A 20,640-nucleotide genomic window follows, 5' to 3' on the forward strand; every position below is an offset into this window, starting at 1 on the left:
TGGACTCCATCAGTGCTTTTGGCACGGGAATGTGCCCAAGACATCTTGTTGAAAATACTGTCGTCTTGTCACTGATGGGTCTTTACACATTTTTGCATTAGAGTAGCAAGTTTTTATTAGAACTGGTTTATCGGTTATCTTTCCTAATTGAATCCTTTTTTAGTTTCTAAGGAGAGTGAAAATATGAGAATAAAGGACAGTTTCTTTATGATCAATTGGTAGTACTAAGACTTATGGTAGACTTAAGTAAACTGTAGCTTCTTTATTATTATCCCTATAAATATTTAGTTGCATCATTTACAGATTTGACAGTTGTTACTGGACTCCAGTTTTCAGTTACTTCAGTAACTTTGATAAATTTTTTCATAATTTTTGCTTTGCTTTAAATTTCATCCTTTGTTAACTGTGTTAAAATTTCAGTTCTTAATTTTGAACCATATGGACCCTCATTTTCTTCATCTGGCATGACTGGACGAGAGTCTCCTGCTGGCGTTTCTCTTGGCTCAGATATATCTGGCAATAGCGCAGAGACAGGGCTAAAAGAGTAAGTTCCTTTTTTTTATAAAAATTGACAATATGGGTGTTTAAATGTCTTTAATTATTTCATTTGAAACCATTATGTTAATTTGCTTGTTTTAACATGATTTTCAAAAATTTTATTGTTTCAGTTGTCTTTACATAATTTTCAGAGAGAGAGACGTATTTGTCCAATTTATTTTAGTGTAATGCCTTAGAGGAGTTTCTAAAAGCTAAATTCTCCATGGACAGTTATTTTAGTATGTCCTTTTATTTAAGAGCTTATTTACCTTCAACTATAGGATAGAAGCTAGGGAGATGTCTCAAAGGACTGGAGCACATGCTTTGCATGTGAAAGCCCCCGGTTTGATTCCAGGATCACATCTTCAATGAGCACTGTCAGGAGTGGCCCCAAGGACCGAGCAGGGAGCAGCCCCTGGTGTGTAAAAATGAAACACCAGCAGGTCTGAAAAAAGCAAAAGATAGGATATATATCACTCTACACATAGTCATAGTGTATCACTGCTAGTCATTATTTTGAATAATTTTGGTCAATATACCGATGTGATATAAAGTGAAAAAAATTGACTTCTTGTCTGCGACGAAGTGTCATCAAAGAGTTAAAATGCTTTCTGAATAATGACAGCATTGTTGGAATAAATGATAAAGTCTCAAAGGTGAAGACTTTGAAAGATGACATTTGAATTTTGAGTTTTTATATTCATTAGGAAGTCAGTCATTTTGTGTTCATCTTTGCATTTGTCAGTCTTCCAATGAGATTGCTACAGGAACAATTGGAAGAATGACACATGGGTCATAAGGAATATGGAATAATATGCTGAATGGAATTGCATAGATTTAAATTCCCTTTCTTATCCTTTCCCCCCTTATTCTTGTTAAACTATTATTTGAATCATTTTAAAATGTAAGAGTGATATTCTAACACAAGGCTTCATACATGTGAAACATGTATCGTATCACTGATTACATACTGGTCCCAGTAGTTGTTCTTTATTTATTCATCTATTTGGATTTGGTGGCCACACCTAGCAGTGCTCTGGGATCACTCCTGTGGTGTTTGGGGGACTATACGTGGTGAAAGGGATTGAATCCAGGTCTCCTGGCAGCAAGGCAAGTGCCCTACTCACTGTACTATCTCACTAGCACATAGCAGTACAATGATTTAAAATGCTTTTTTAGACCATGACAGGGATCCTCAAATGAGCCAGTGCCAAGTACACATAGTTTTTGTATGAAAACAGTAAAGGGTGTATCAGTCTCCACTTGTGATTTTATTCGTCTGTCAAGATTCATAACTGTAACTTTGGGAACAATAGTGGGTGAGTCCAAGTTCTCAACTTGGCTCAGAACTTTTTTACTTAGATGCATTATGGTTGACTTTCTGGGACAACCTTTTGACTTGTATCACTACTTTGTCTTCTTCAACTCAGGTATTAACAGCAGCTAGCATTAATACTTTTTGAACTCACATTTTATTGTATTTTTAAAATAAAGTTACCTTTAAAATCGTGGAAAATGTAGATAGTGTTTACAATCAGGAAGCCTTTTGGATTAAAGCTTAGTTTACAAATGGAAGTGGATTTGAGTGATTTTATTTTTGACTTCCAACAGAATTTTAGTTTGCAGGTTTATGTAGGGTTAATTCTTCCATTAAGTAATAAATAACTTCTGGGACCGGAGACCCTTTGCTTTGCACGTGGCCTATGCTGAGTCAATTTCCAATATTGCATGTGGTCTCCTGAGTACCTATAGGAATGATCCCTGAGCACAGAGCTAGGAGTAAACCCTAGGTCCTTCTGGGTGTCGTTCTAAAACCAGTAAATGAAAAAAACTGATGTAGGGTCAGAGTGATAGTACAGGGTAAGGTGCTTGCTTTGCACACAGCTGCTCAGAATTTGTTCCTGGCACCCCATATGGTCCCCTGAGCCTTGCCAGGATGATCCCTGAATGAAGAGCCAGGAGTAAGCCCTGAGCAACACTGGGTGTGGCCCTAAAACCAAATAAAAAAAGAAGAAAGAAAAAAGATGAAAACGATTGTAGAAGGTTACTTTTGATGTTTAATTGGAATGAAAGATTTTTTAAATCAGGGTGCGGGGGGACCAATTTTATAGTACTTCTTTACTATAAAATACATTTGTTTAACTTATTCAAGCAATTGCATGAAAATGAAATGATCCAAAAATTTGTTGCCTAAGTTCTTTGGCTGTAGGGAAGGCTCTAGCTAAGTAAAATCCAGAGATTGCTCTTTGCTTCTGGCAGATTGACTCTGACATGAAAACTTCCCTAAAAAGTTCTGGAAATGGTGTGTTTTTAAAAATGCCTCAAGAGTGTATCTATTGAGAAGTCATGCTAATTTTCTTTATTTCATTATTAATCTTCTTAGGACAAATAGCTTGAAGATGGAAGGTATAAAGAAATTGTGGGGGAAGGAGGGCTATCTTCCCAAGAAGGAAAGCAAAACTGGTGAGGAAATTGACCCTCCACCCATTTCTCAAGAGGGCATACTAATGGAAAACATAGACCAAACTGTAACCAAAAAGACTCAAGAACTTACCCAGTCTAAAGAGGAGAAAGAAAAGCAGCTACTGGCATCATCATTATTTGTTGGGTTAGGGTCAGAAAGTACAGTCAGTCTGGTAAGTAACCTGTACCCCTTGTTTCATATTTTAAAACTGGCTCTGTATGGTAGGAAGTGGCTTCCTCAGCACCAGAGCCACCTGTTTTTGAAATTCCTGAAATTCCTGAAATATCGCATATCGTTGACTTATCCCAGTCTGGTGTTCTCTATAGACCAGTCAGCTGGGGCAAAGATGAGGGCACAAATACAGTGACAAAGGTAATCTGAGAATTGCCTCTGTGCACAGATAGGACAGATCTTAATGGGAAAGGGCCTTGAGAGAAATACTGCCTATAGTTCATAATATTTATGTGTCTCTGGAAAAGTTACTTCTTTTTTTTAAGGAGTACTGCTATTTATTCAGTGATTGATTAAGCTGATTGAGCTGAGCATGAACTCCACATTATTTTTTTATTTTTTTAATTCGATATCCGTGACCATTACAGAGGTGCTCAAAATTGGGTTTCAGTTATACCCAGCACCCATCCATCCACCAGTGCACATTTCACACCACTAATGTCCCCCATCTTCCCACCATCATCTTCCAACCTCCCACCCCCTACCCCCAGCCTCCCTCTGTTGGAGGCGCTTTCTTTCTTGCTCTCTCCTTATCTTTTTATACATTATGGTTTGCAATACAGGTGCTAAGAGGTCATGGTACTTGTTCAGGGCATTCGATATATATGTATTTTTTTTTTTTTACTTTTACTACTACATCAGTATGTATTCTTTTTTTTTTTTTTATTAGTGAAGCACCATGAGGTACAGTTGTAGATTTACAGATTTTTGTGCTTGGGTTTCGATTATACAATGATCAAATACCCATCCCCCCACCAGTGCCCATTTTCCACCACCATGGATCCCAGTATCCCTCTCACACCCATCCCTCCTTCCCACCCTGCCTCTGTGGCAGGGCATTTCCTTTTGTTCTCTCTCTCCTTTTGGCTTGTTGTGGTCTGCAAAAGAGGCATTGAGTGGCAGTCATGTTCAGTCCATAGTCTACTTTCAACATGCTACTCCCATCCTGGGAGGATCCTCCAAACACCCTTTATTTGGTGCTCTCTTCTCTATCTGAGCTGCCCTTTCCCCTAGGGCATTCGATATTTTTATTGGGACAGTAAGACTAGAATAGCTTTTCAATTGGCTGGCAGCTTTGGGGTTTGGATGTGACTGCCGAGACTTCCAGAAGTAAAGGGAGGTGGGGGAAGGTAGCCCATCCTGACCCCGAGAGAGCCTGGAGATTTCAGTCACAAAACCCACATACCAGAATTTTCAGCAGATTATATCTTGGTCTGTTCTGAGACAGTGGAGTGAGGCCAGTGGCATGGCAATGATTTTGGATTGTGGAAGCAAGTGGCTGCCTGGGGCTCTGCTTGGGCAGGCATAGGCCAACCTGCCCACCTCCGATTCACCCCTGTCTATTCAGCCATGCGTGAGTCCGAGTTTAACTTTGGCTTTTGATCTCTTTGGAGATTTATTTATGGGTCTTTGACGTAAGGCCGGTAGTAGAGCTTACAGGGTGGCACTGGAGTTGTTTTGTAGGGGTGACTGCCAGTGCTTCCGTGGGTATTGGGAAGTGAGGTGAGGTAGCCCACCCTAACTCTGGGAAAGCCTGGAGATTTCAGTCACAAAACCTGCATACCAGAATTTTCAGTAGATTATATCTTGGTGAGGTCCATTCAAAGACGGTGGAGTCAGATCATGAGTATGCTTGTGATTTTGGATTGTGGAAGCAAGTGACTGCTGGGGGCTCTGCTTGGGAAAGCCACTAGGCCAACTGCCCCCCTCTGATTTATGCCAGTCTGTTCAGCCATGGGTGGGTCGGAGATTAACTGTGGCTTTTGATCTCTTTCGAGAGCTATTACATGGTCTCTGAAATAAGGCCAATAAATGATCTTGTATAGCTGTGGGCGTGGCTCCCACATACCTAACTTTTGGCCATTTAATTTCTTGGTAAACTTGGTCCCAAGTTGTTGGGGTCCAGCCAGAGGCACAGCGACAATTTTGGGGTGTCAGAAAACCTGAAGGCACCACCTGGCTGCTGATGCACTCACCCCGCAGGTACAGGTTGACCTGTTGGCAGCACCATACCCCTGGAAAAGTTACTTCTTAAAATGGCATTTTAGAAAGTAAAATTAGGAATGAATTTAAAGGCCTAACAGTAGAATATTAATTTGAAATACTTCTTAACTACTGCAAATAAAAATTTGCACTATAAAGTTTAAAACTTAAACTGAACCAAAAATGCAGGATTTGCAACTTGTTTTAAGTTTTAAGAATATACATATGGGGATCAGGAAATGGCAGAGCATATGGTTCACATGTGGGATGCCCTGGGTTTAACTTTCTATACCAAATCCCCTCCTCACGCCTACACCCCGCCCCCCCCCCCCACACCCTAGCATTGTTGGGTATTATCTGATTGCCCAGAGAACCATCATGTGAGTCTCTTATAAAATAATTATAATTTATTTTATTTAAAAAACTGAATTATAAATCTGTGATATAACAAGTTCATAATACAGTTGTGTGGCATTAAATGTTCCAGCACCAATCCCACCATTAGCGTGCCCTTCCCTTTACCAATGTCCCTTCCCACCCACCACCCCAACTTGCCCCCTTGCAGGCACAAACAAATTTACTTCATATTGTTTGTTACAACCCACAGGCAAATAGAATAGATCCATATGAGTCAATTTGTGATAATTGTTATATCCCACAGTGATGTTACTGAAGTTACTGTCTGAGGATCTGGTTGGTACTAATTGAGGCTTCTGTGTTATTGTTTAGGCTCACTTATCCTGCTGGTTTTCTGTGGAACTTCCTATCAGATTTGCTCTGTCCTTCAGTGCTGATAGTACTATGAAATTTAGAGGTGTCTGGTCACACGGTCCAGGAACTAGAAAGCTAGACCTCTTTGGTGTCTTGGCAGTTTGATGAGGTTCAGTTGTGGAGCTAGGCCATCAGAGGGTGTCAGGCGTGGCTAGCTGTGAGGTGCTGTGCTTGCAGATAGAAGGGGAGTCTGCCTACTCTTATTCTGAGTAGACTCCCAGAGTTCTCAGGCCGGACCAGTCTACCTGGGAAGATTTGGTGAAACCATGTTCTTTTGAAGATATAATGGTGAGCTGTTTCTCTGCCAGCAAAGCCTATGATTACATTTTTTAAAAATAATTTTTCATAAGGTTGTTCACAATACTTGATTGCATTTAATATTCAAACACCAATCCCACCTCCATTACACCTTCCCACTACCATATTTCAAATGTTTCCATCCCAAACCCCAAACCCTGCCTCCAAAGCAAAACCAAAATAATTTATTTTGTATTATTTGTAATGAGTAATCTGCTAACAATGATCCAAAAAGGGTTTCTTAGAGGAAAGTGTGTGAAGATTATTGTATTTCATCCAGGAGCCTTTAAGCCCTTCTATAAAAGATTAGTAACATGTTGTTAAAGATTGAGCCTAGTGTGCACACACACACATACACACGCACATATATACACATATATATGTATATATATGTGTATAAATGTATTTCCCCCTAAGATTGCTTGCCTTCTACTTTACACCCCATCAAATGTGGTATGCTACTCTTGGTACGTTAGTGGGGTAAAGTATGAGGTATAAAGCATTCATGTGGCTGTGTGGTCTGGGAATATTCACATATGGGTGAGGCTTGTCTGAGCGTGTGGGGCCATGAGCATGGTGGCGGTTGAGTTCTGGAGGTTTTCGGCTGCAAGGGGTGATTCCATTGGGCTGGGAAGGGGAACTCACCTGCCCCCTTCACTTCCAAGTGAAACAGCCTAGTGTGGGGTCTGGAAGCATATCTGTGGCGTATATTATTGCATTTTAAAAGAGCATAAAAATATGTTGAAACAAAAAGAAATATATACAAAAACAAAACAAGAAATGATTCCCCCCCCCACCCGGTTTTTGACCACTCTTTGTTCAGGGCTTATGCCTGGCTCTGTGCTCAGGGATCACTCTTGGCAGGGCTTGGGGGACCATGTGGGGTGCCAGAGATTGAATTTGGATCAGCTGCATGCAAAGCAAATACCCTACCCACTATACTATCTCTACAGCCCGTAAGATGAGTTTTAGAATCCTATGCTGGTGTATTTTTATAGTAAAAAAATAAAAAAAATCAATGTAAGGCAGTTTTGGAGCTTCTTGAAATTCCTTGTAACCTGTCATTTTGTGGGCTGGTGAATTTACCTAGTTCAAAACTACAAGGAGACCTACATTTTTTTCCCCAGTTCTGTGGCACAGCAGTTCTTTCATTCTCTTCCTTTGATTGACTGTTCCCTGTCGACACTAGGCTAAATGGTGCGTCTTGCTACATTCTCCGTGCGCTCTACTACATTCTGCCTATCTCTCTTCCTCTCCCAGACCCAGTTCTGTCAGATTTGACATTTTGCCTTAGGAAGAAGCAGATATAGCCTAAAAGTGTCAATAAGAAATGGAACTTAATGTTGTCGGTTAAATCATGCATTAGGAGCAAAGTGACTCATCTGAGGCGTAGGCTGTGGTGCAGGTACCAGTGAGTGCTCTGGCGTCAGTGGGGAGGCTCTCGGTCCAAGTACAGTTAGGCTAAGGAGCCCTGCACTGGCCCAGTGATGTTGCAACCACTGGGCATGTTCAGTTCGTTTTCAGTTAATCATTCTCAGGAGAAGGAATAGTTGGTTGGCAAACTAATGTCAGGCTTTTTTTTTTTAAATCAGAAATTTAAGTCGTGCTGGATCCTTTTAGACTTTCTTTGCCCCCTCAGTACAGTACAAAGGAAAAAGTGTGTGTTTCCTTGTTTCACGGAACTCTGGATTCTGCTAAATGGTAACTAAGATGACATTCGAATATCTTCTCTCACCCCTTGATCCCAACATTTCCTCTGATGAGAGAGAAGCAAGAAGGGTTGGTACTGGCTAGTTATGCTCACTTATGCTCATGGCTACCTTTGAGTGGCTACTTTTCTCTAGCCACTTTCTTCCTGATTTTTCTAATGTTCAAGGTTCTCACATAGATTAAGACTCTACCAATGTATTTGTTTTTAGGTTTGTTGTCCATTTTGTATTTATTTTTAAGGTTGTGTCCATTTTACATAGCTCGGACTATGTAAAAAAAAAAACCTAAAAATAAGTTTGTTTACCTCCTACTTTGCTTTTAATTTTGCTCTCATTTTTCAAAGATCATTTGCTCAGCATAATGAATTATTAATTGACTATACTCTTAAGTATTTTAACAGAAATGTCATAAAAGTATCTTCAGTCTAATGAAGTAGTACCTAATTGACAGCTAATTAGACAGTACGGGAGAGAAATGAAGTAACTTGAAGATAATTAAATATAAACATACAAAAAAGGACAAGAGCATTAAAACGAAACCAAACAAAGCCAACCCAGAGCATCAGTGACCTAGAGACAATTTTGAGCCGTGCAGCATGTGCCTACTTCAAATTCCATGACTAGAGGAAATCAAAGTTTTTTGCATTCCTACCTTTTTTTCCCCTTGAGTGGGTTGTTTGTTTTTATGTCAATAGAATGCTCTTGTTTGATGAGTTCTGAATTGTGAGGTGTTCTGAAACCGAAACTCAGCTGTGGAGAGTTGGATGAAGAGTCTTGCTTGAGGGAATGGAAGTGGCGTGAAAGGAGAATTAGAATTCTGGTTGACTGGAACCACGTAGGGGTTGTCATAGCATTGAAACCGCCAGGAGGATGGTGGCATGAACTTAGACTAGTGCTCTGTGGTGCACTGCTGCCAGGTAGGACTCAGAGGGACATCTTCGTGCATAGATTTATAGACTGTTACTCATAGAGGTTCACTTAACAATGCCTGTTGTCTCCTGACACGAGCTAACATCAGCCATAGAAGTTTTTCCCATTGAGTGTTCTAATTAGCTAGAGTCAATTGACTTGAGGTAAAAGTTTTCCTTCTTGGTTTACAAAGTAATGATTGTTACAGATTACTGGCTCGGAGAGGGCCATTTCTGTATTGGAGGCTTGCTTAGTATCTACTGCATAACTCTGGAAACAAAACAAATGGCTAGGTTCACTATGCAGTTCTGTCCTCATCTATACTGGAATCCCACAGGTTTTTAAAATTGTTCATAATTGACTATTTCACCTTGTATCTTTTTCAAGTTTTATGTATTTTTAATGAGAAATAAAGACTTAGGTAATAGTTCAAAGTTCTGTAGCTGTCAGATTCTTAGGGCTTAACATTTTATTCATCTCTGGTTCTTGTTAGCCTATGCTTTGTAGATAAAATGTTAGTATGTAAGTAATACGAAATATTACTTGAATTTGAAATTACGGCAGTGTGTTTGAAACTCATGATGAGTAGAATAGTTTCTTTTCATATTATTGTATTTTATATTTACAGCTCGGAAAAACAGATACCGTCTCTCATAAATTCAGAAGGAAACCAAGAGCCAAGGACACCAAAAGTGGAGAAAACACCAGTGCTCAGGATATGGCCTGTTCTTCCTTTAGTTCTTCATCAAATGTGACTTATGAAGAAGATTATTATTTGGATGCCTTGCATGGTAAAGGAGGCAAAGATTTAAAGAAATTATCTCTCAGTTCAGAACTTCTGGATTCTGAGTCACTTGCAGAACTCCCCGTGGTTGAGAAACTCTCAGACTGCAGGCTCTCAGTACCTTCTTTGTTTGCTGATAGCAACATGGAAGTTTTTCACACTCCTGAATCCACTGCACCAGTAGGTACTAATGAAATCTCTTTAGTGTCATCTTTGTTGGAAGAAACAGCTGATCACATGTATTCAGATCTTATGGAGGTCTGTAGTAATGAAACCATATCAGTGTCTTCTTACAAAATTTGGAAAGACGATTGTTTATTGGTGGTCTGGACAGTTTCAAATAAGAGTGATTTGGAATTGGAAAGTGCTAACTTAGAAATTGCTCCTGCGGAAAATTTCAAGGTAAGACAACAAATGTTTCATTATTCCTGCCTTAAGTGAACAGTGGTTACTGAATGCTTCTGCTATTGATCTTCTGTTGTCTTTTACATTTCTTTCATATTCTTTCTTGTTAAGCAACACTACCAAAAAGTAAAAGTTATGACAGAATTTTATTATTTTGAGTGGGGCATAATCATTGAAACTTTGTTACGAGGAAATGTAACAAAGGTTGAGATGGAGAAAGCTAAAAACATAAAGTGAGTTTCTGTAGATCATACCAGTTAAGAATGCAGGCTTTGGGTCTGGAGACATGACTCAGTGGTTGAGTGATTGTCTTGCATGTGTGAGGTTCTCGGTTTAATCCCTAGCACTGGGGGTCAGGGGAGAGTGTAGGCTTACTTTCTCTCTCTGTTTTCCTCATTGGATGGGGGTGCACCTGGCAGTGTTCAGGGCTTATTCCTGGCTCTGTTTTCAGGAATCACTCCTGGAGGTGCTCCGGGGACCCTGTGTGGTTCCAGAGGATTGAACTGGGGTTGTCTGTCATGTAAGACTGGAGCCCGTCCCAAGATTGTGGGCTCTTGACTCAGACCACTGGACTTTGAATCTTGCTTCTGCAGCTTACTCATTTTATTATAGTGTCACCTTGTAAAGGGCAAGGATGGAGCTTAGCAGAACACATGTGAGACCTTGGATTCAATCTCCAGCAATACAAACAACAAACTCTTCTTTGGCTGAAAGAAGTAGTGAATAGGATGCTTGCCTTGTACGTGACTGACCTGGGTTTGATCCCTGGCACTACGTATGGTTTCCCATATGTGATCTCTGAGTGCAGAGCCAGGAATAATACCTGAGCACTGCTGAGTGTGACTTTAAAACCGAAACAAAACCCTTCTCCGATTTCATAACTAGAGAGATAATTCAGTGGACAGAAGTAGATGCTTTACATGCAGGAGGTCAGGGTTTGATCCCTGACACTGCTGGTCCCAAAAGCACCACCATAAGTGAAGTCTGGCTATGGAGCCAGGAGTAACTCCTGAGTACTAATGGGTATGACCTCCAGTTTTATTTATTATTATTATTATTATTATTATTATTATTATTATTTTAAAAAAGTGGGCTAGGGATGTTACTTGGGAGTAGAGTGCTTGCATTGTATGAGTCTTTGGATTCAATTCTTGGTGCCACCACCATACAAAAAAAATTTAATAAGGTCAAGTTATATAACTGTTTTATGGCTCTATTGCTTCATGCTTAAAATGAAAAGTGTAGTGTATGTGTTGCTGTGCCAAGTTAGTATCTTTAAAATAGTGCAGTGGGAGGCATACAATAAATGTTACGGTGTTGTTATTTTCACTGTGTATTTTGTTATCTCTTTTTCTTACTCTTTACATGTCTCGTTCAGGCTGTCATAAACACTGAGACCAAAACTTAACAAATCAGAACATGAGGGGATAAGAAGATTGAAAAATAAACGTGTGTGTTCTGTACTTCCCTTTCATTGACTTGTAATTCTATATTGTGGTAAAACAAATTCTAGGTTTTCCCTTCCATTTTAAGAGCCTGCTTTTGTGATTTCTGAAAGCATGTTTAGTTGAATTATTGTATGGAGGTCCTGGATGAATTTATAATAAGACTTGACCAGTAGGTCAGTATTCTGCAAAATTGATCCATTTTTTTCTGTGGGAAATAATGTGTTGGTTGTTGTATTACCTGGGCCTCTGAGGTGTGCAGAATTTCCTTACTCTTTTTTTTCTCTTTTTTAACCATTTCCCCCCACCCCTCCCGCCTTACTCTTAATTAGCGTCTCCCATGCTGAAAGTAGACTATAGACCAAACACGATTACCACTCAATTCCTCTTTTGCAAACCACAGCACCCAAAAGGAGAGAAAGAACAAAAGGGAGTGCCCTGCCACAGAGGCAGGGTGGGATGGGGGATGGCGCGTGGGAGGGAAACTGGGATCTTTGGTGGTGGAGAATGGGCACTGGTGGAGGGATGGGCACTCGATCATTGTATAACTGAAACCCAAGCACAAAAAATAGTAAGTCTACAACTGTACCTCATGGTGTTTCACTAATAAAAAAAAAATTGCCAACCAAAAAAAATAAATAAATAAATTAGCGTCTCCCGAAGTGGATAATACTGTACCCCATGGGATGCTGAAATGATTCAGTGGGGTTGGTCATAATAAAATGATCCAGTGGGAGAGGAAACTTTGAATTTGATTGTTTAAAGGAAGATAGATTTCCAAGGGGACATCTTGTGATTTTTTTTCCTCAGAAGGGGGAGATAGACTAAATGTGGGAATCTCTGCTCTAGGTATTCATTAAAACCATTGTGGAACTTACAAAATAACACAAAACCTGCCCAATTTTTGAACTCTATCACTAGAGTTAAAGTCAAGGTGGAAAATGAAGGGCGGATGCCTGTACTTATTTATTTTTTTAACTCTTCTAGCTTTAAAAGTCTGGTGCTTGCCAGTGTTGAGAGTTATAAATTTAATTATCCTTTTTCATTATTGTTAAGTTTACAGAGATTTTATTATAATCTCATTTGTTCTGTACGTCAACATTTTAAATTTAATTTTTAAACTTTTGACTCCGTACTATTATTTTGTCATTATTTGTGCTAAAGAATTTTTCTCAAGTAAAGTCACCTTCATAATGGGTTTTGTAATTAACACGTCACAGTAGTTTGTTTCTGTACCCTTCAGTTAAATGAAATGTTGGATTTCATCTTCATACACATTTCTCTAAGGAAACTTTTTGGGATCACTTTCAGCGGTTCATTCATAACAAACAACACAAAATGAATTATTTCGGTTCTGCTTTGGGTTGGAGCGATAGCACAGCGGGTAGGGCGTTCGCCTTGCACACGGCCAACATGGCCGACCTGAGTTCGATTCCTCCGCCCCTCTCGGAGAGCCCGGCAAGCTACCGAGAGTATTCGATATGCCAGACACAGTAACAACAAAGTCTCCAATGGAGACGTTACTGGGCCCGCTCGAGCAAATCGATGATCAACGGGAGGGCCTTTACCTTTACCTTTACCTTTACTGCTTTGGGATAGGGGTTGGGGCTCAGGATGGAAACATACCAAATACGGTGTTGGGAAGGTGTTATGGTGGTGGGATTGGCATTTGAATATTCAGTGTAATCAAATATTATGAACTACTCCATAAAAATTATAAAAATGAAATGTTAGGGGCTGGAGCGATAGCACAGCGGGTAGGGCACTTGCCTTGCACATGGCCGACCCAGGTTCGATTCCCAGCATCCCATATGGTCCCCCGGGCACCGCCAGGAGTAATTCCTGAGTGCTTCAGCCAGGAGTAACCCCTGTGCATTGCCAGGTGTGACCCCCCCCAAAAAAAATTGAAATGTTAGATTTCATAGAATAGTCTGTGTTAATGCCCTTCTTCAATTCTTTTTTTTTTTTTATTTGCAGATCACTGAGCAACCTGAGTGCTGCTTGCCTGAAAGAGAGACAGGAAGTACCACAAGCTTTCAATACAGTATACAAATGGAAAAGGCTTTCACAGATGAGACTCTTTCTGGCTTTATAAATTACCAAATGATGGATATGCATCCTGTTCAGCTTGAATTTTCATTAAACTTATTAATGCTAGATTTTATTAGGTAAATATTTTCTAAAATTTTAATTCAAGTTATTTATTCATTCATTGGGCTGGAGCAGTAGCACAGCGGGTAGGGTGTTTGCCTTGCATGCGGTCGACCTGGGTTCAATTCTTCCATTCCTCTCAGAGAGCCCGGCAAGCTACCAAGAGTATCCTGCCTGCATGGCAGAGCCTGGCAAGCTCCCTGTGGCATATTCAATATGCCAAAAACAGTAACAACAAGTCTCACATTGGAGACGTTGCTGGTGCCTGCTTGAGCAAATCGATGAACGACAGGAGGACAGTGCTCAGTGGACAGTGCTACAGTGCTATTCATTCATTCAGCAAATATTTATTAGGCCTCTGAACAGAGCCATGGTGCTGTGTGCTAGGGATATAACGGTTCAAAACTAGACACAGTTCCTACCTCTAAGAATGTCTGTCTTTTCTAAGAGAAGACTTTGAATAATCACATAAATACTACACAATTGTGCTGTAATTTTCTTCACATCACATAATTTATGATGTGAAAATAAATGTTGTGATGAGAGGCTACAATATATGAGAGGCTACAATAAAGAGTCTCATCTGTGAAAGACTTTTCCATTTGTATACTGCACTGCACTGTCCTCCCATTGTTTATCGATTTGTTCGAGCGGGCCCAGTAACGTCTCCATTGTAAGACTCATTGTTCCTGTATTTGGCTTATCGAATACTTCATGGATAGCTTGCCAGGCTTTGCCGTGTGGGCGAGATACTCTCAGTAGCTTGCTGGGCTCTCTGAGAGGAGTGGAGGAATCGCGGAGGAATCGAACGCGGCTCAGCTGGCCGGCCATGCGCAAGGCAAATGCCCTACCGCTGTGCTATTGCTCCAGCCCACATTTGTATACAATATATACAAATATATACATTTGTATATATATAAGTATGTATAATACAGGACCTGATTTGAATTGAAATTGGTAACTGATCTTGGAAAACTGAAATAAGTTCAGAGATTGTGCATGCATTTTTAAGCTCTTAAGGTTTGGGGTTTTTATTTGTGTATAACAGGTCCTTGAGTAAGGTTTTTTTCAATAGTGCTCTATATAACACTGAGAAAAAAAAATCCCAGCTGATGTTGAAAGAAGTGATGTTATTCAAATTGTATCATACTGCTTTCAACAACTGTTTTTGATTAATATTGCGATTTCCAGGAGCTTTAATGACATGGCATTAGAGAGTACTTAATTGTATATGATATGGGTAGCGAGTGTTTCCTTATCCCCAAATCTGAGCTGTTCATGAAAGAAAAGTGTTACATTTACTCAGGAATTACTTGGTGAAATTGTACTGAAATGACTGATACTCAAGAAAAGAGAGGGAACTAATTTATTGAAAAGATAGTACTGTGGGGCTGGAGCAATAGCACAGCAGGTAGGGCGTTTGCCTTGCACGCGGCCGACCTGAGTTCGATTCCCAACATCCCATTTGGTCCCCTGAGTGCCGCCAGGAGTAATTCCTGAGTGCAGAGCCAGGAATAACCCCTGTGCATTGCCGGGTGTGTCCCAAAAAGCAAAAAAACAAAATAAAAAAGATAGCACTGTATAGCACTGTCTTCCCATTGTTCATCGATTTGCCCAAGCAGGCACCAGTAATGTCTCCATTGTGAGACTTGTTACTATTTTTGGCATATCAGATGTGTCACAGGTAGCTTTCCAGGCTTTGCCGTGCAGGCGGTATACTCTCGGTAGCTTCCCGGGCTCTCCGAGAGGGGTGAAGGAATCGAAACCAGGTTGACTGCGTGTAAGGCAAACGCCCTACCCGCTGTGCTATTGCTCCCGCTCATTGAAAAAATATTTGCAATTAAAAACATTTTATCTCTCATTTTCCCCATCTTTTTTTTGTCTCCCTCAATTGTCCTCAGATAAACTTAGTTCTGTTATGTCAACTCACTTGTCTTTTTGTTCTGTTTATCAGTTTCATATCCTTATATCACTTATATAAGTAAAAATCATCTAACACCTATGTTTTTATTCTGACTGTTTTGCTTCACTTATTTTGGATAGCAAAATTTCACCACATTTTTTTTTAAGACCGCATAGTTCTCCATTATATAAATCTTTATTCAGTCATCCAGTAAGAGACACTTTGGTTATTTCCAGCTATGTAAATAAGACATTTGCAGTTTAATAATATTTTTATGCTTTCAGTATTTTGGGGTTGGTGAATGATGCAGTCTAATGACATTGAGTTTAAAAATAAATTTTGTGGGACTTCAGATAATTATGTTGATTCCCATACGTAATTTGAAATCGTTTGTATTTGTTTATAATCATTTCATTTTCTTGGACTAAGTCTAACTTTAAAATTCTTTCCAGACCATTAAAAATCTCAACGGAAGACTTTGGCAAACTCTGGTTATCCTTTGCAAATGACGTGAAGCAAAATATCAAAATGTCAGAATCTCCAGCTGCTCTGCCTTCTGCCCTAAAGACCCTGCAACGGAAGCTGAGACTTCATGTTGTTGAAGTTATAGGTCCGTAGAGTTATGAAAAGGCAATCCTGTGTGTTTATAGGGGCTTTCTCACAGTCAGCTCTTGCAAATGTCTGATTTCGTAGAGCTATACTTTGTTATCAGATGGAGTTGTTGAGGCTTGCATTAACATAAACGTTTTGGTGGTAAATAGAATAAAATTTACCTTTTATAACTTTCTTTGGGGGTAGTAAAATAGTTTTATTTAAGAAATAGAGAAGAGAGAGAGAGGGAAACCCATACAGTAAAAGAGAAAAATTGTGACCCAACTTAGGATGTAGGCTGTTACTGAGTGGAATGCTTTAATTATTTTTAAATGTAAAATTTAGTAGCATTAAGAACTTTAATGTTGTATTGGTATCACTGTGTCATCTTCAAAACTTTTTCATCATTCCTAGCTGAAACTGTATCAAATACTTCCCATGACCTCTCCTGCTCCAGTCCTTGACCTTTTTTCCTTCTTTTTTTTTTCCTATCAATTTGGCTACTCATAAGTAGAATCATACAGTAATTGTTCTTTTGGGGGGATTTGGGGGGTGTCTTGGGCACACCTGGCTCAAGGCTTATTCCTGGCTCTGTGCTCAGGGATCACTCCTGGTGGTGCGTGGGTGACCATATGGGGTTTTGGAGATCAAATCCAGTTTGGTCGTTTGCAAGGCAAATGCCTTACCTGCTGTCCTATTGCTCCGGTGCCCAGTACTTGTTCTTTCATAATTGGCTTATTTCACTTAGTATGTCTATATCACCTATGTTGTATTGTGCTAGAATTTTCTTTTTTAAGTGCAGATACTACTTGTGTTAACATACAAACATACAGAATTTTATCTGTTCATCTCACAGTGGACACTTGGTAGCTTCTACCTTTTGACTGTTCTGTAGATGTACAAACATTCTTTTATTATATATCTAGAAGTAGAATTGCCAGAGCATATAGTAATTTGATATTTAATTTTTTGAGACACTGCCATGTTGTTTTCCAAAGGAACTATTCCATTTATCTTCCTGCTAGCAATGCACAAGGCCACCAGTACTTGTTTAGGTATTTAGGTAATTGCCACCCTAATGGATGCAGAGGGAGGATCTAACAATGCTTTTGGTTTGCGTTTCCTTGATCATCAGTGATGGGGAATATCTTCTCATGTGCCTGTTGTATCTTCTTCAAGAAATGTGTGTTGCCGCCCTTTTGTGTTATGAAATAGAAAATCTGTTTTGTTGCAGGCAGTGAAGGACTTTTGGCCTGTCAACGCCTCCCATCCGTCCCCTGCTTGTTGCACTTTCGAGTTCACGCTGACACGATGAGTCTTTGGTTCAGATCCTCCTGCGCTGCTCTTCCCGACTACTTACTGTGTCAGTGTCAAAAGGTGATGGAGGGATCCTAGCACAAGCTCGGCGTAGATTTCATTCTGTCCAAGTAAATGGTTTACATAGATAAACTTATTTACCAAAGTAAAAAGAACTCATGGTACTTGTAATTAAAATGGGGATAAGTTTAAGTTGTGATTTTATGTGTCTTTGATTTCTGATCAAGAACGATCCCCAAGAAGCTATATCTCTTATCTTTTACTCAGGATTGTACAGTTTGTTTGGGTCCCCCAAAAGTGACCTGAGCTAATGTTATAAACTGCTAATGATTTATATATCTCTTAGTGTAGAGTGACTAAAAATATTTATTTTGTTATAAATAATTTTATAGCAAATATACTCTAGTGCTAGTTCGTTTGTCCTAAAACTTAGTCTCAGTTCTCTACATTAAAGGAGAAGAGACATGGAGTTGATAATCCCAGACCTAATTCATGTTTGGCTTTGGAATGTTTTTTGCTAGGCAAATCATTACTTTCAATTATGTTTTGCTTAGGTCATTGTGAAATACACACTAAGAGTTAAGCGAATCTGTAAGCATGTTGTATATTGGCAGGGGCGGGGTGGGGGAATCCAATCTATGATACAATTTTTACTCTAACTTGTAATACCATTGCATATAATTTGGCTGAAAAAATGGACCATTTTCCCTTTGCATTTATTTTAAAATTCAAAGTGAGTTACTGTAGTCTTATTTTAGAAGCTCAGAGCCATTTACAAATATTGTCCTAGAGAAACAAAACCCTTAAAAGCACACAGTACTAAAACAAACAGGTAGAAGGGATCTTTTTAATTCTGGAAGATCTTTCAGTCAGTTACCACTGATTTTGGAGAATTTAAATTCTGAATAGAGTATGAATGGCAAACCATCTTTCTTGGCCTTGGTAGCTGTTAGTACCCAGCTACAACCGAAGCAGTGACTGTTTATGCATACCATAGAGGTTCTGCAGTAAAAGATATTCTCATGGCAGTGCCATTGTGGCTCTGTTGGAATTGTTATCAGTAAAAGAAGAGGTGAATTTAATTATGAATGATGGACCATAATTTTGAAATTGTACATTAGTGTTAAAATCTGAAAATAGTATTTTATAAAACCTTATGGTGCTGTGGAAAAATATTTATTATTTCACTTTTTCTGAAACTTCACCATGGAGTCTATTCAGGTAATATCATTTTTAGTCATTGCAGTTAATGCTGTGGATCATTGGTACAGTTTATAATGCAGGTGTGGGGTTCTAGTTTTCGGTTGTCTCATTAACTATGACTCTTCAAAATGCAAAGGACATCCTCTGGAGCTGATAGATTTCTCTGGTAATCTGTGTTTAGACTGTTCATCCCTAAAGACAAAAGCAGTATTTAAAAACTAATTTTTTAAGTTCCTCATTACAAGATATATAATGCCTTGTTAATGTCATGCGTTTAAATAACATACAGTAGAACTTGCCATAAGAGCATGGTAGTGACTGCTTCCTTTTGTATGGAAGAGTTCCATCCTCAAGTTCCCAGCAGTGTCCTGATAAAGGGAATGTGCTTTCTCGGTGATGGTGGTGGACACTGGTGGCTAGCCTTATCAGCTTCTTCTTTATTCCTACCTCGGTCAGCAGCTCCACCACCCACCTGATTCTGCTGCTACTCTGACAATGAAATAGCTTGTGCCCTCTTACTTTGCAAAGGAATGCAGCTGAGAGCAGAGGAATTTCCCGAGTGTTGGGTAGGCTTACTTGCCTGTATTCACACGACCACACAGACTGGGTTGAGTGAAGTGCCCAGCAAGCAGATGGACAGCTGTCTGAGAGAGCTTGTAATGAGCTGTTCTGCTTTGTTACCAGGGTTTTCAGAAGGGGCAGTAGCAGTGCTCCTGAGAGACAAGCTTGACCCACAGAGCTGGTGTTAGTGGGCGACCTCCAGATCTGGGAACATGATTTTGGGTCTGCCAAAGGGAACCTGGTGTCACTTTCTGCTCTTTCTAGACACATTACAAAGTACATTAACAGGGTTTCTACTGAAATGTTTAGTAGAGCGTTTACAATTTTTATATTTTTATGATTTTAAGAACATGGAATAATAACAAGAAAGTAGATTTTACTAACTTTAGGGCAGTATCTTTTCTGCTCAGACAATGCAATGTTTTAAGTTCTAAATCAGGCATCAACCAACTCTTTTTTTGCATTGTAGGAGATGTGACTTTAAAGTTAGGAGAATGATTTTACATTATAGCCATAAATTAGTCAACTGAAGGAGCAATATCTGGAATAAGAGATGTGCGGGGGATACTCGCTGTGTGAGTAGTGGGCTGGGTGTCTGCCTGAGGATGGAGGTGGTAGCAAGTGTGAATCTGGGGGAGAGGAAAGGGACAGAGGAGTGCCCTTGGGGCAGGGGGAGGGAGAAGGGCCAGGCTTCCGGCTGCACAGTGGATGAGTCAGCCGTTCCTCAAGAGTAGCAGGCTGGAGTCAGGGTCCCTCTCTCAGAGAGCCAAGTAGTCACCAAGCCCTAAAGTGCCAAGCACAGATGCACTGCAGAGGAGCATGACTTTAAACAATGTTCCGCTGTCAGCTATGGAGACCACTGTAATTTAAGTGCAGTATTTCTTTTTTCACTTTTTGTTGGACTATTTTAAAACGTTGAGCTTTCTTTGTCTTAAGGTTTTATGGATAAATGTGATCTTTGTCTCCTGATTGTGAGTTACTTAAAGTGCACTGAACCTGTTCTTCAATGTTTTTGCTGTATTGAGATTTTAGGAGGTAGAGATGCAAATGAATAACAACAGGCATTAATCACCTTATTTTGCAGTTCTGTAATTAAAAAAATTGGTTAAACATGTAATAAAACACAAAGTGATCTTTATTGTTCTTTGGTGTATATATTCTTTATTACCAAAATAGTTAAAGAATGTTTGGTACCATTAGTAATCTTGTAGGTTTTGCTAAAAAGAGCAAGAGCAATTAGAAAGGGATGAATAGAATAGTTTGCCTTTTACAGCCCTAAAGAATCTGGCCTGTTTGGTAAGTATATGCTTGTATTTCTGCTTGAACCTCAGAGGGAACTATGGATTTCAGGCAGGTTGGTGTTTGAATTGACCCTCCTT

The 20,640-nt window shown here is 39.6% G+C and overlaps 1 protein-coding gene across 1 annotated transcript in view; it reads left to right on the forward strand.

Annotated features, from left to right (window-relative positions):
- AP4E1 (adaptor related protein complex 4 subunit epsilon 1) overlaps positions 1-20,404 on the forward strand; it is a 62,792-nt gene extending 42,388 nt beyond the window's left edge. The window contains exons 16-21 of the mRNA XM_056135399.1: positions 421-544; positions 2,921-3,173; positions 9,530-10,087; positions 13,513-13,703; positions 16,042-16,199; positions 17,415-20,404. Of these exons, the coding sequence (XP_055991374.1) occupies positions 421-544; positions 2,921-3,173; positions 9,530-10,087; positions 13,513-13,703; positions 16,042-16,199; positions 17,415-17,575 (1,445 nt within the window). The 3' untranslated portion in view covers positions 17,576-20,404. The remainder of the gene's footprint in view (positions 1-420; positions 545-2,920; positions 3,174-9,529; positions 10,088-13,512; positions 13,704-16,041; positions 16,200-17,414) is intronic.
- The last annotated feature ends 236 nt before the right edge of the window (positions 20,405-20,640 follow it).

The sequence above is a fragment of the Sorex fumeus genome, unplaced genomic scaffold (assembly GCF_029834395.1).
Source record: "Sorex fumeus unplaced genomic scaffold, SorFum_2.1 ptg000111l, whole genome shotgun sequence".
NCBI lineage: Eukaryota > Metazoa > Chordata > Mammalia > Eulipotyphla > Soricidae > Sorex > Sorex fumeus.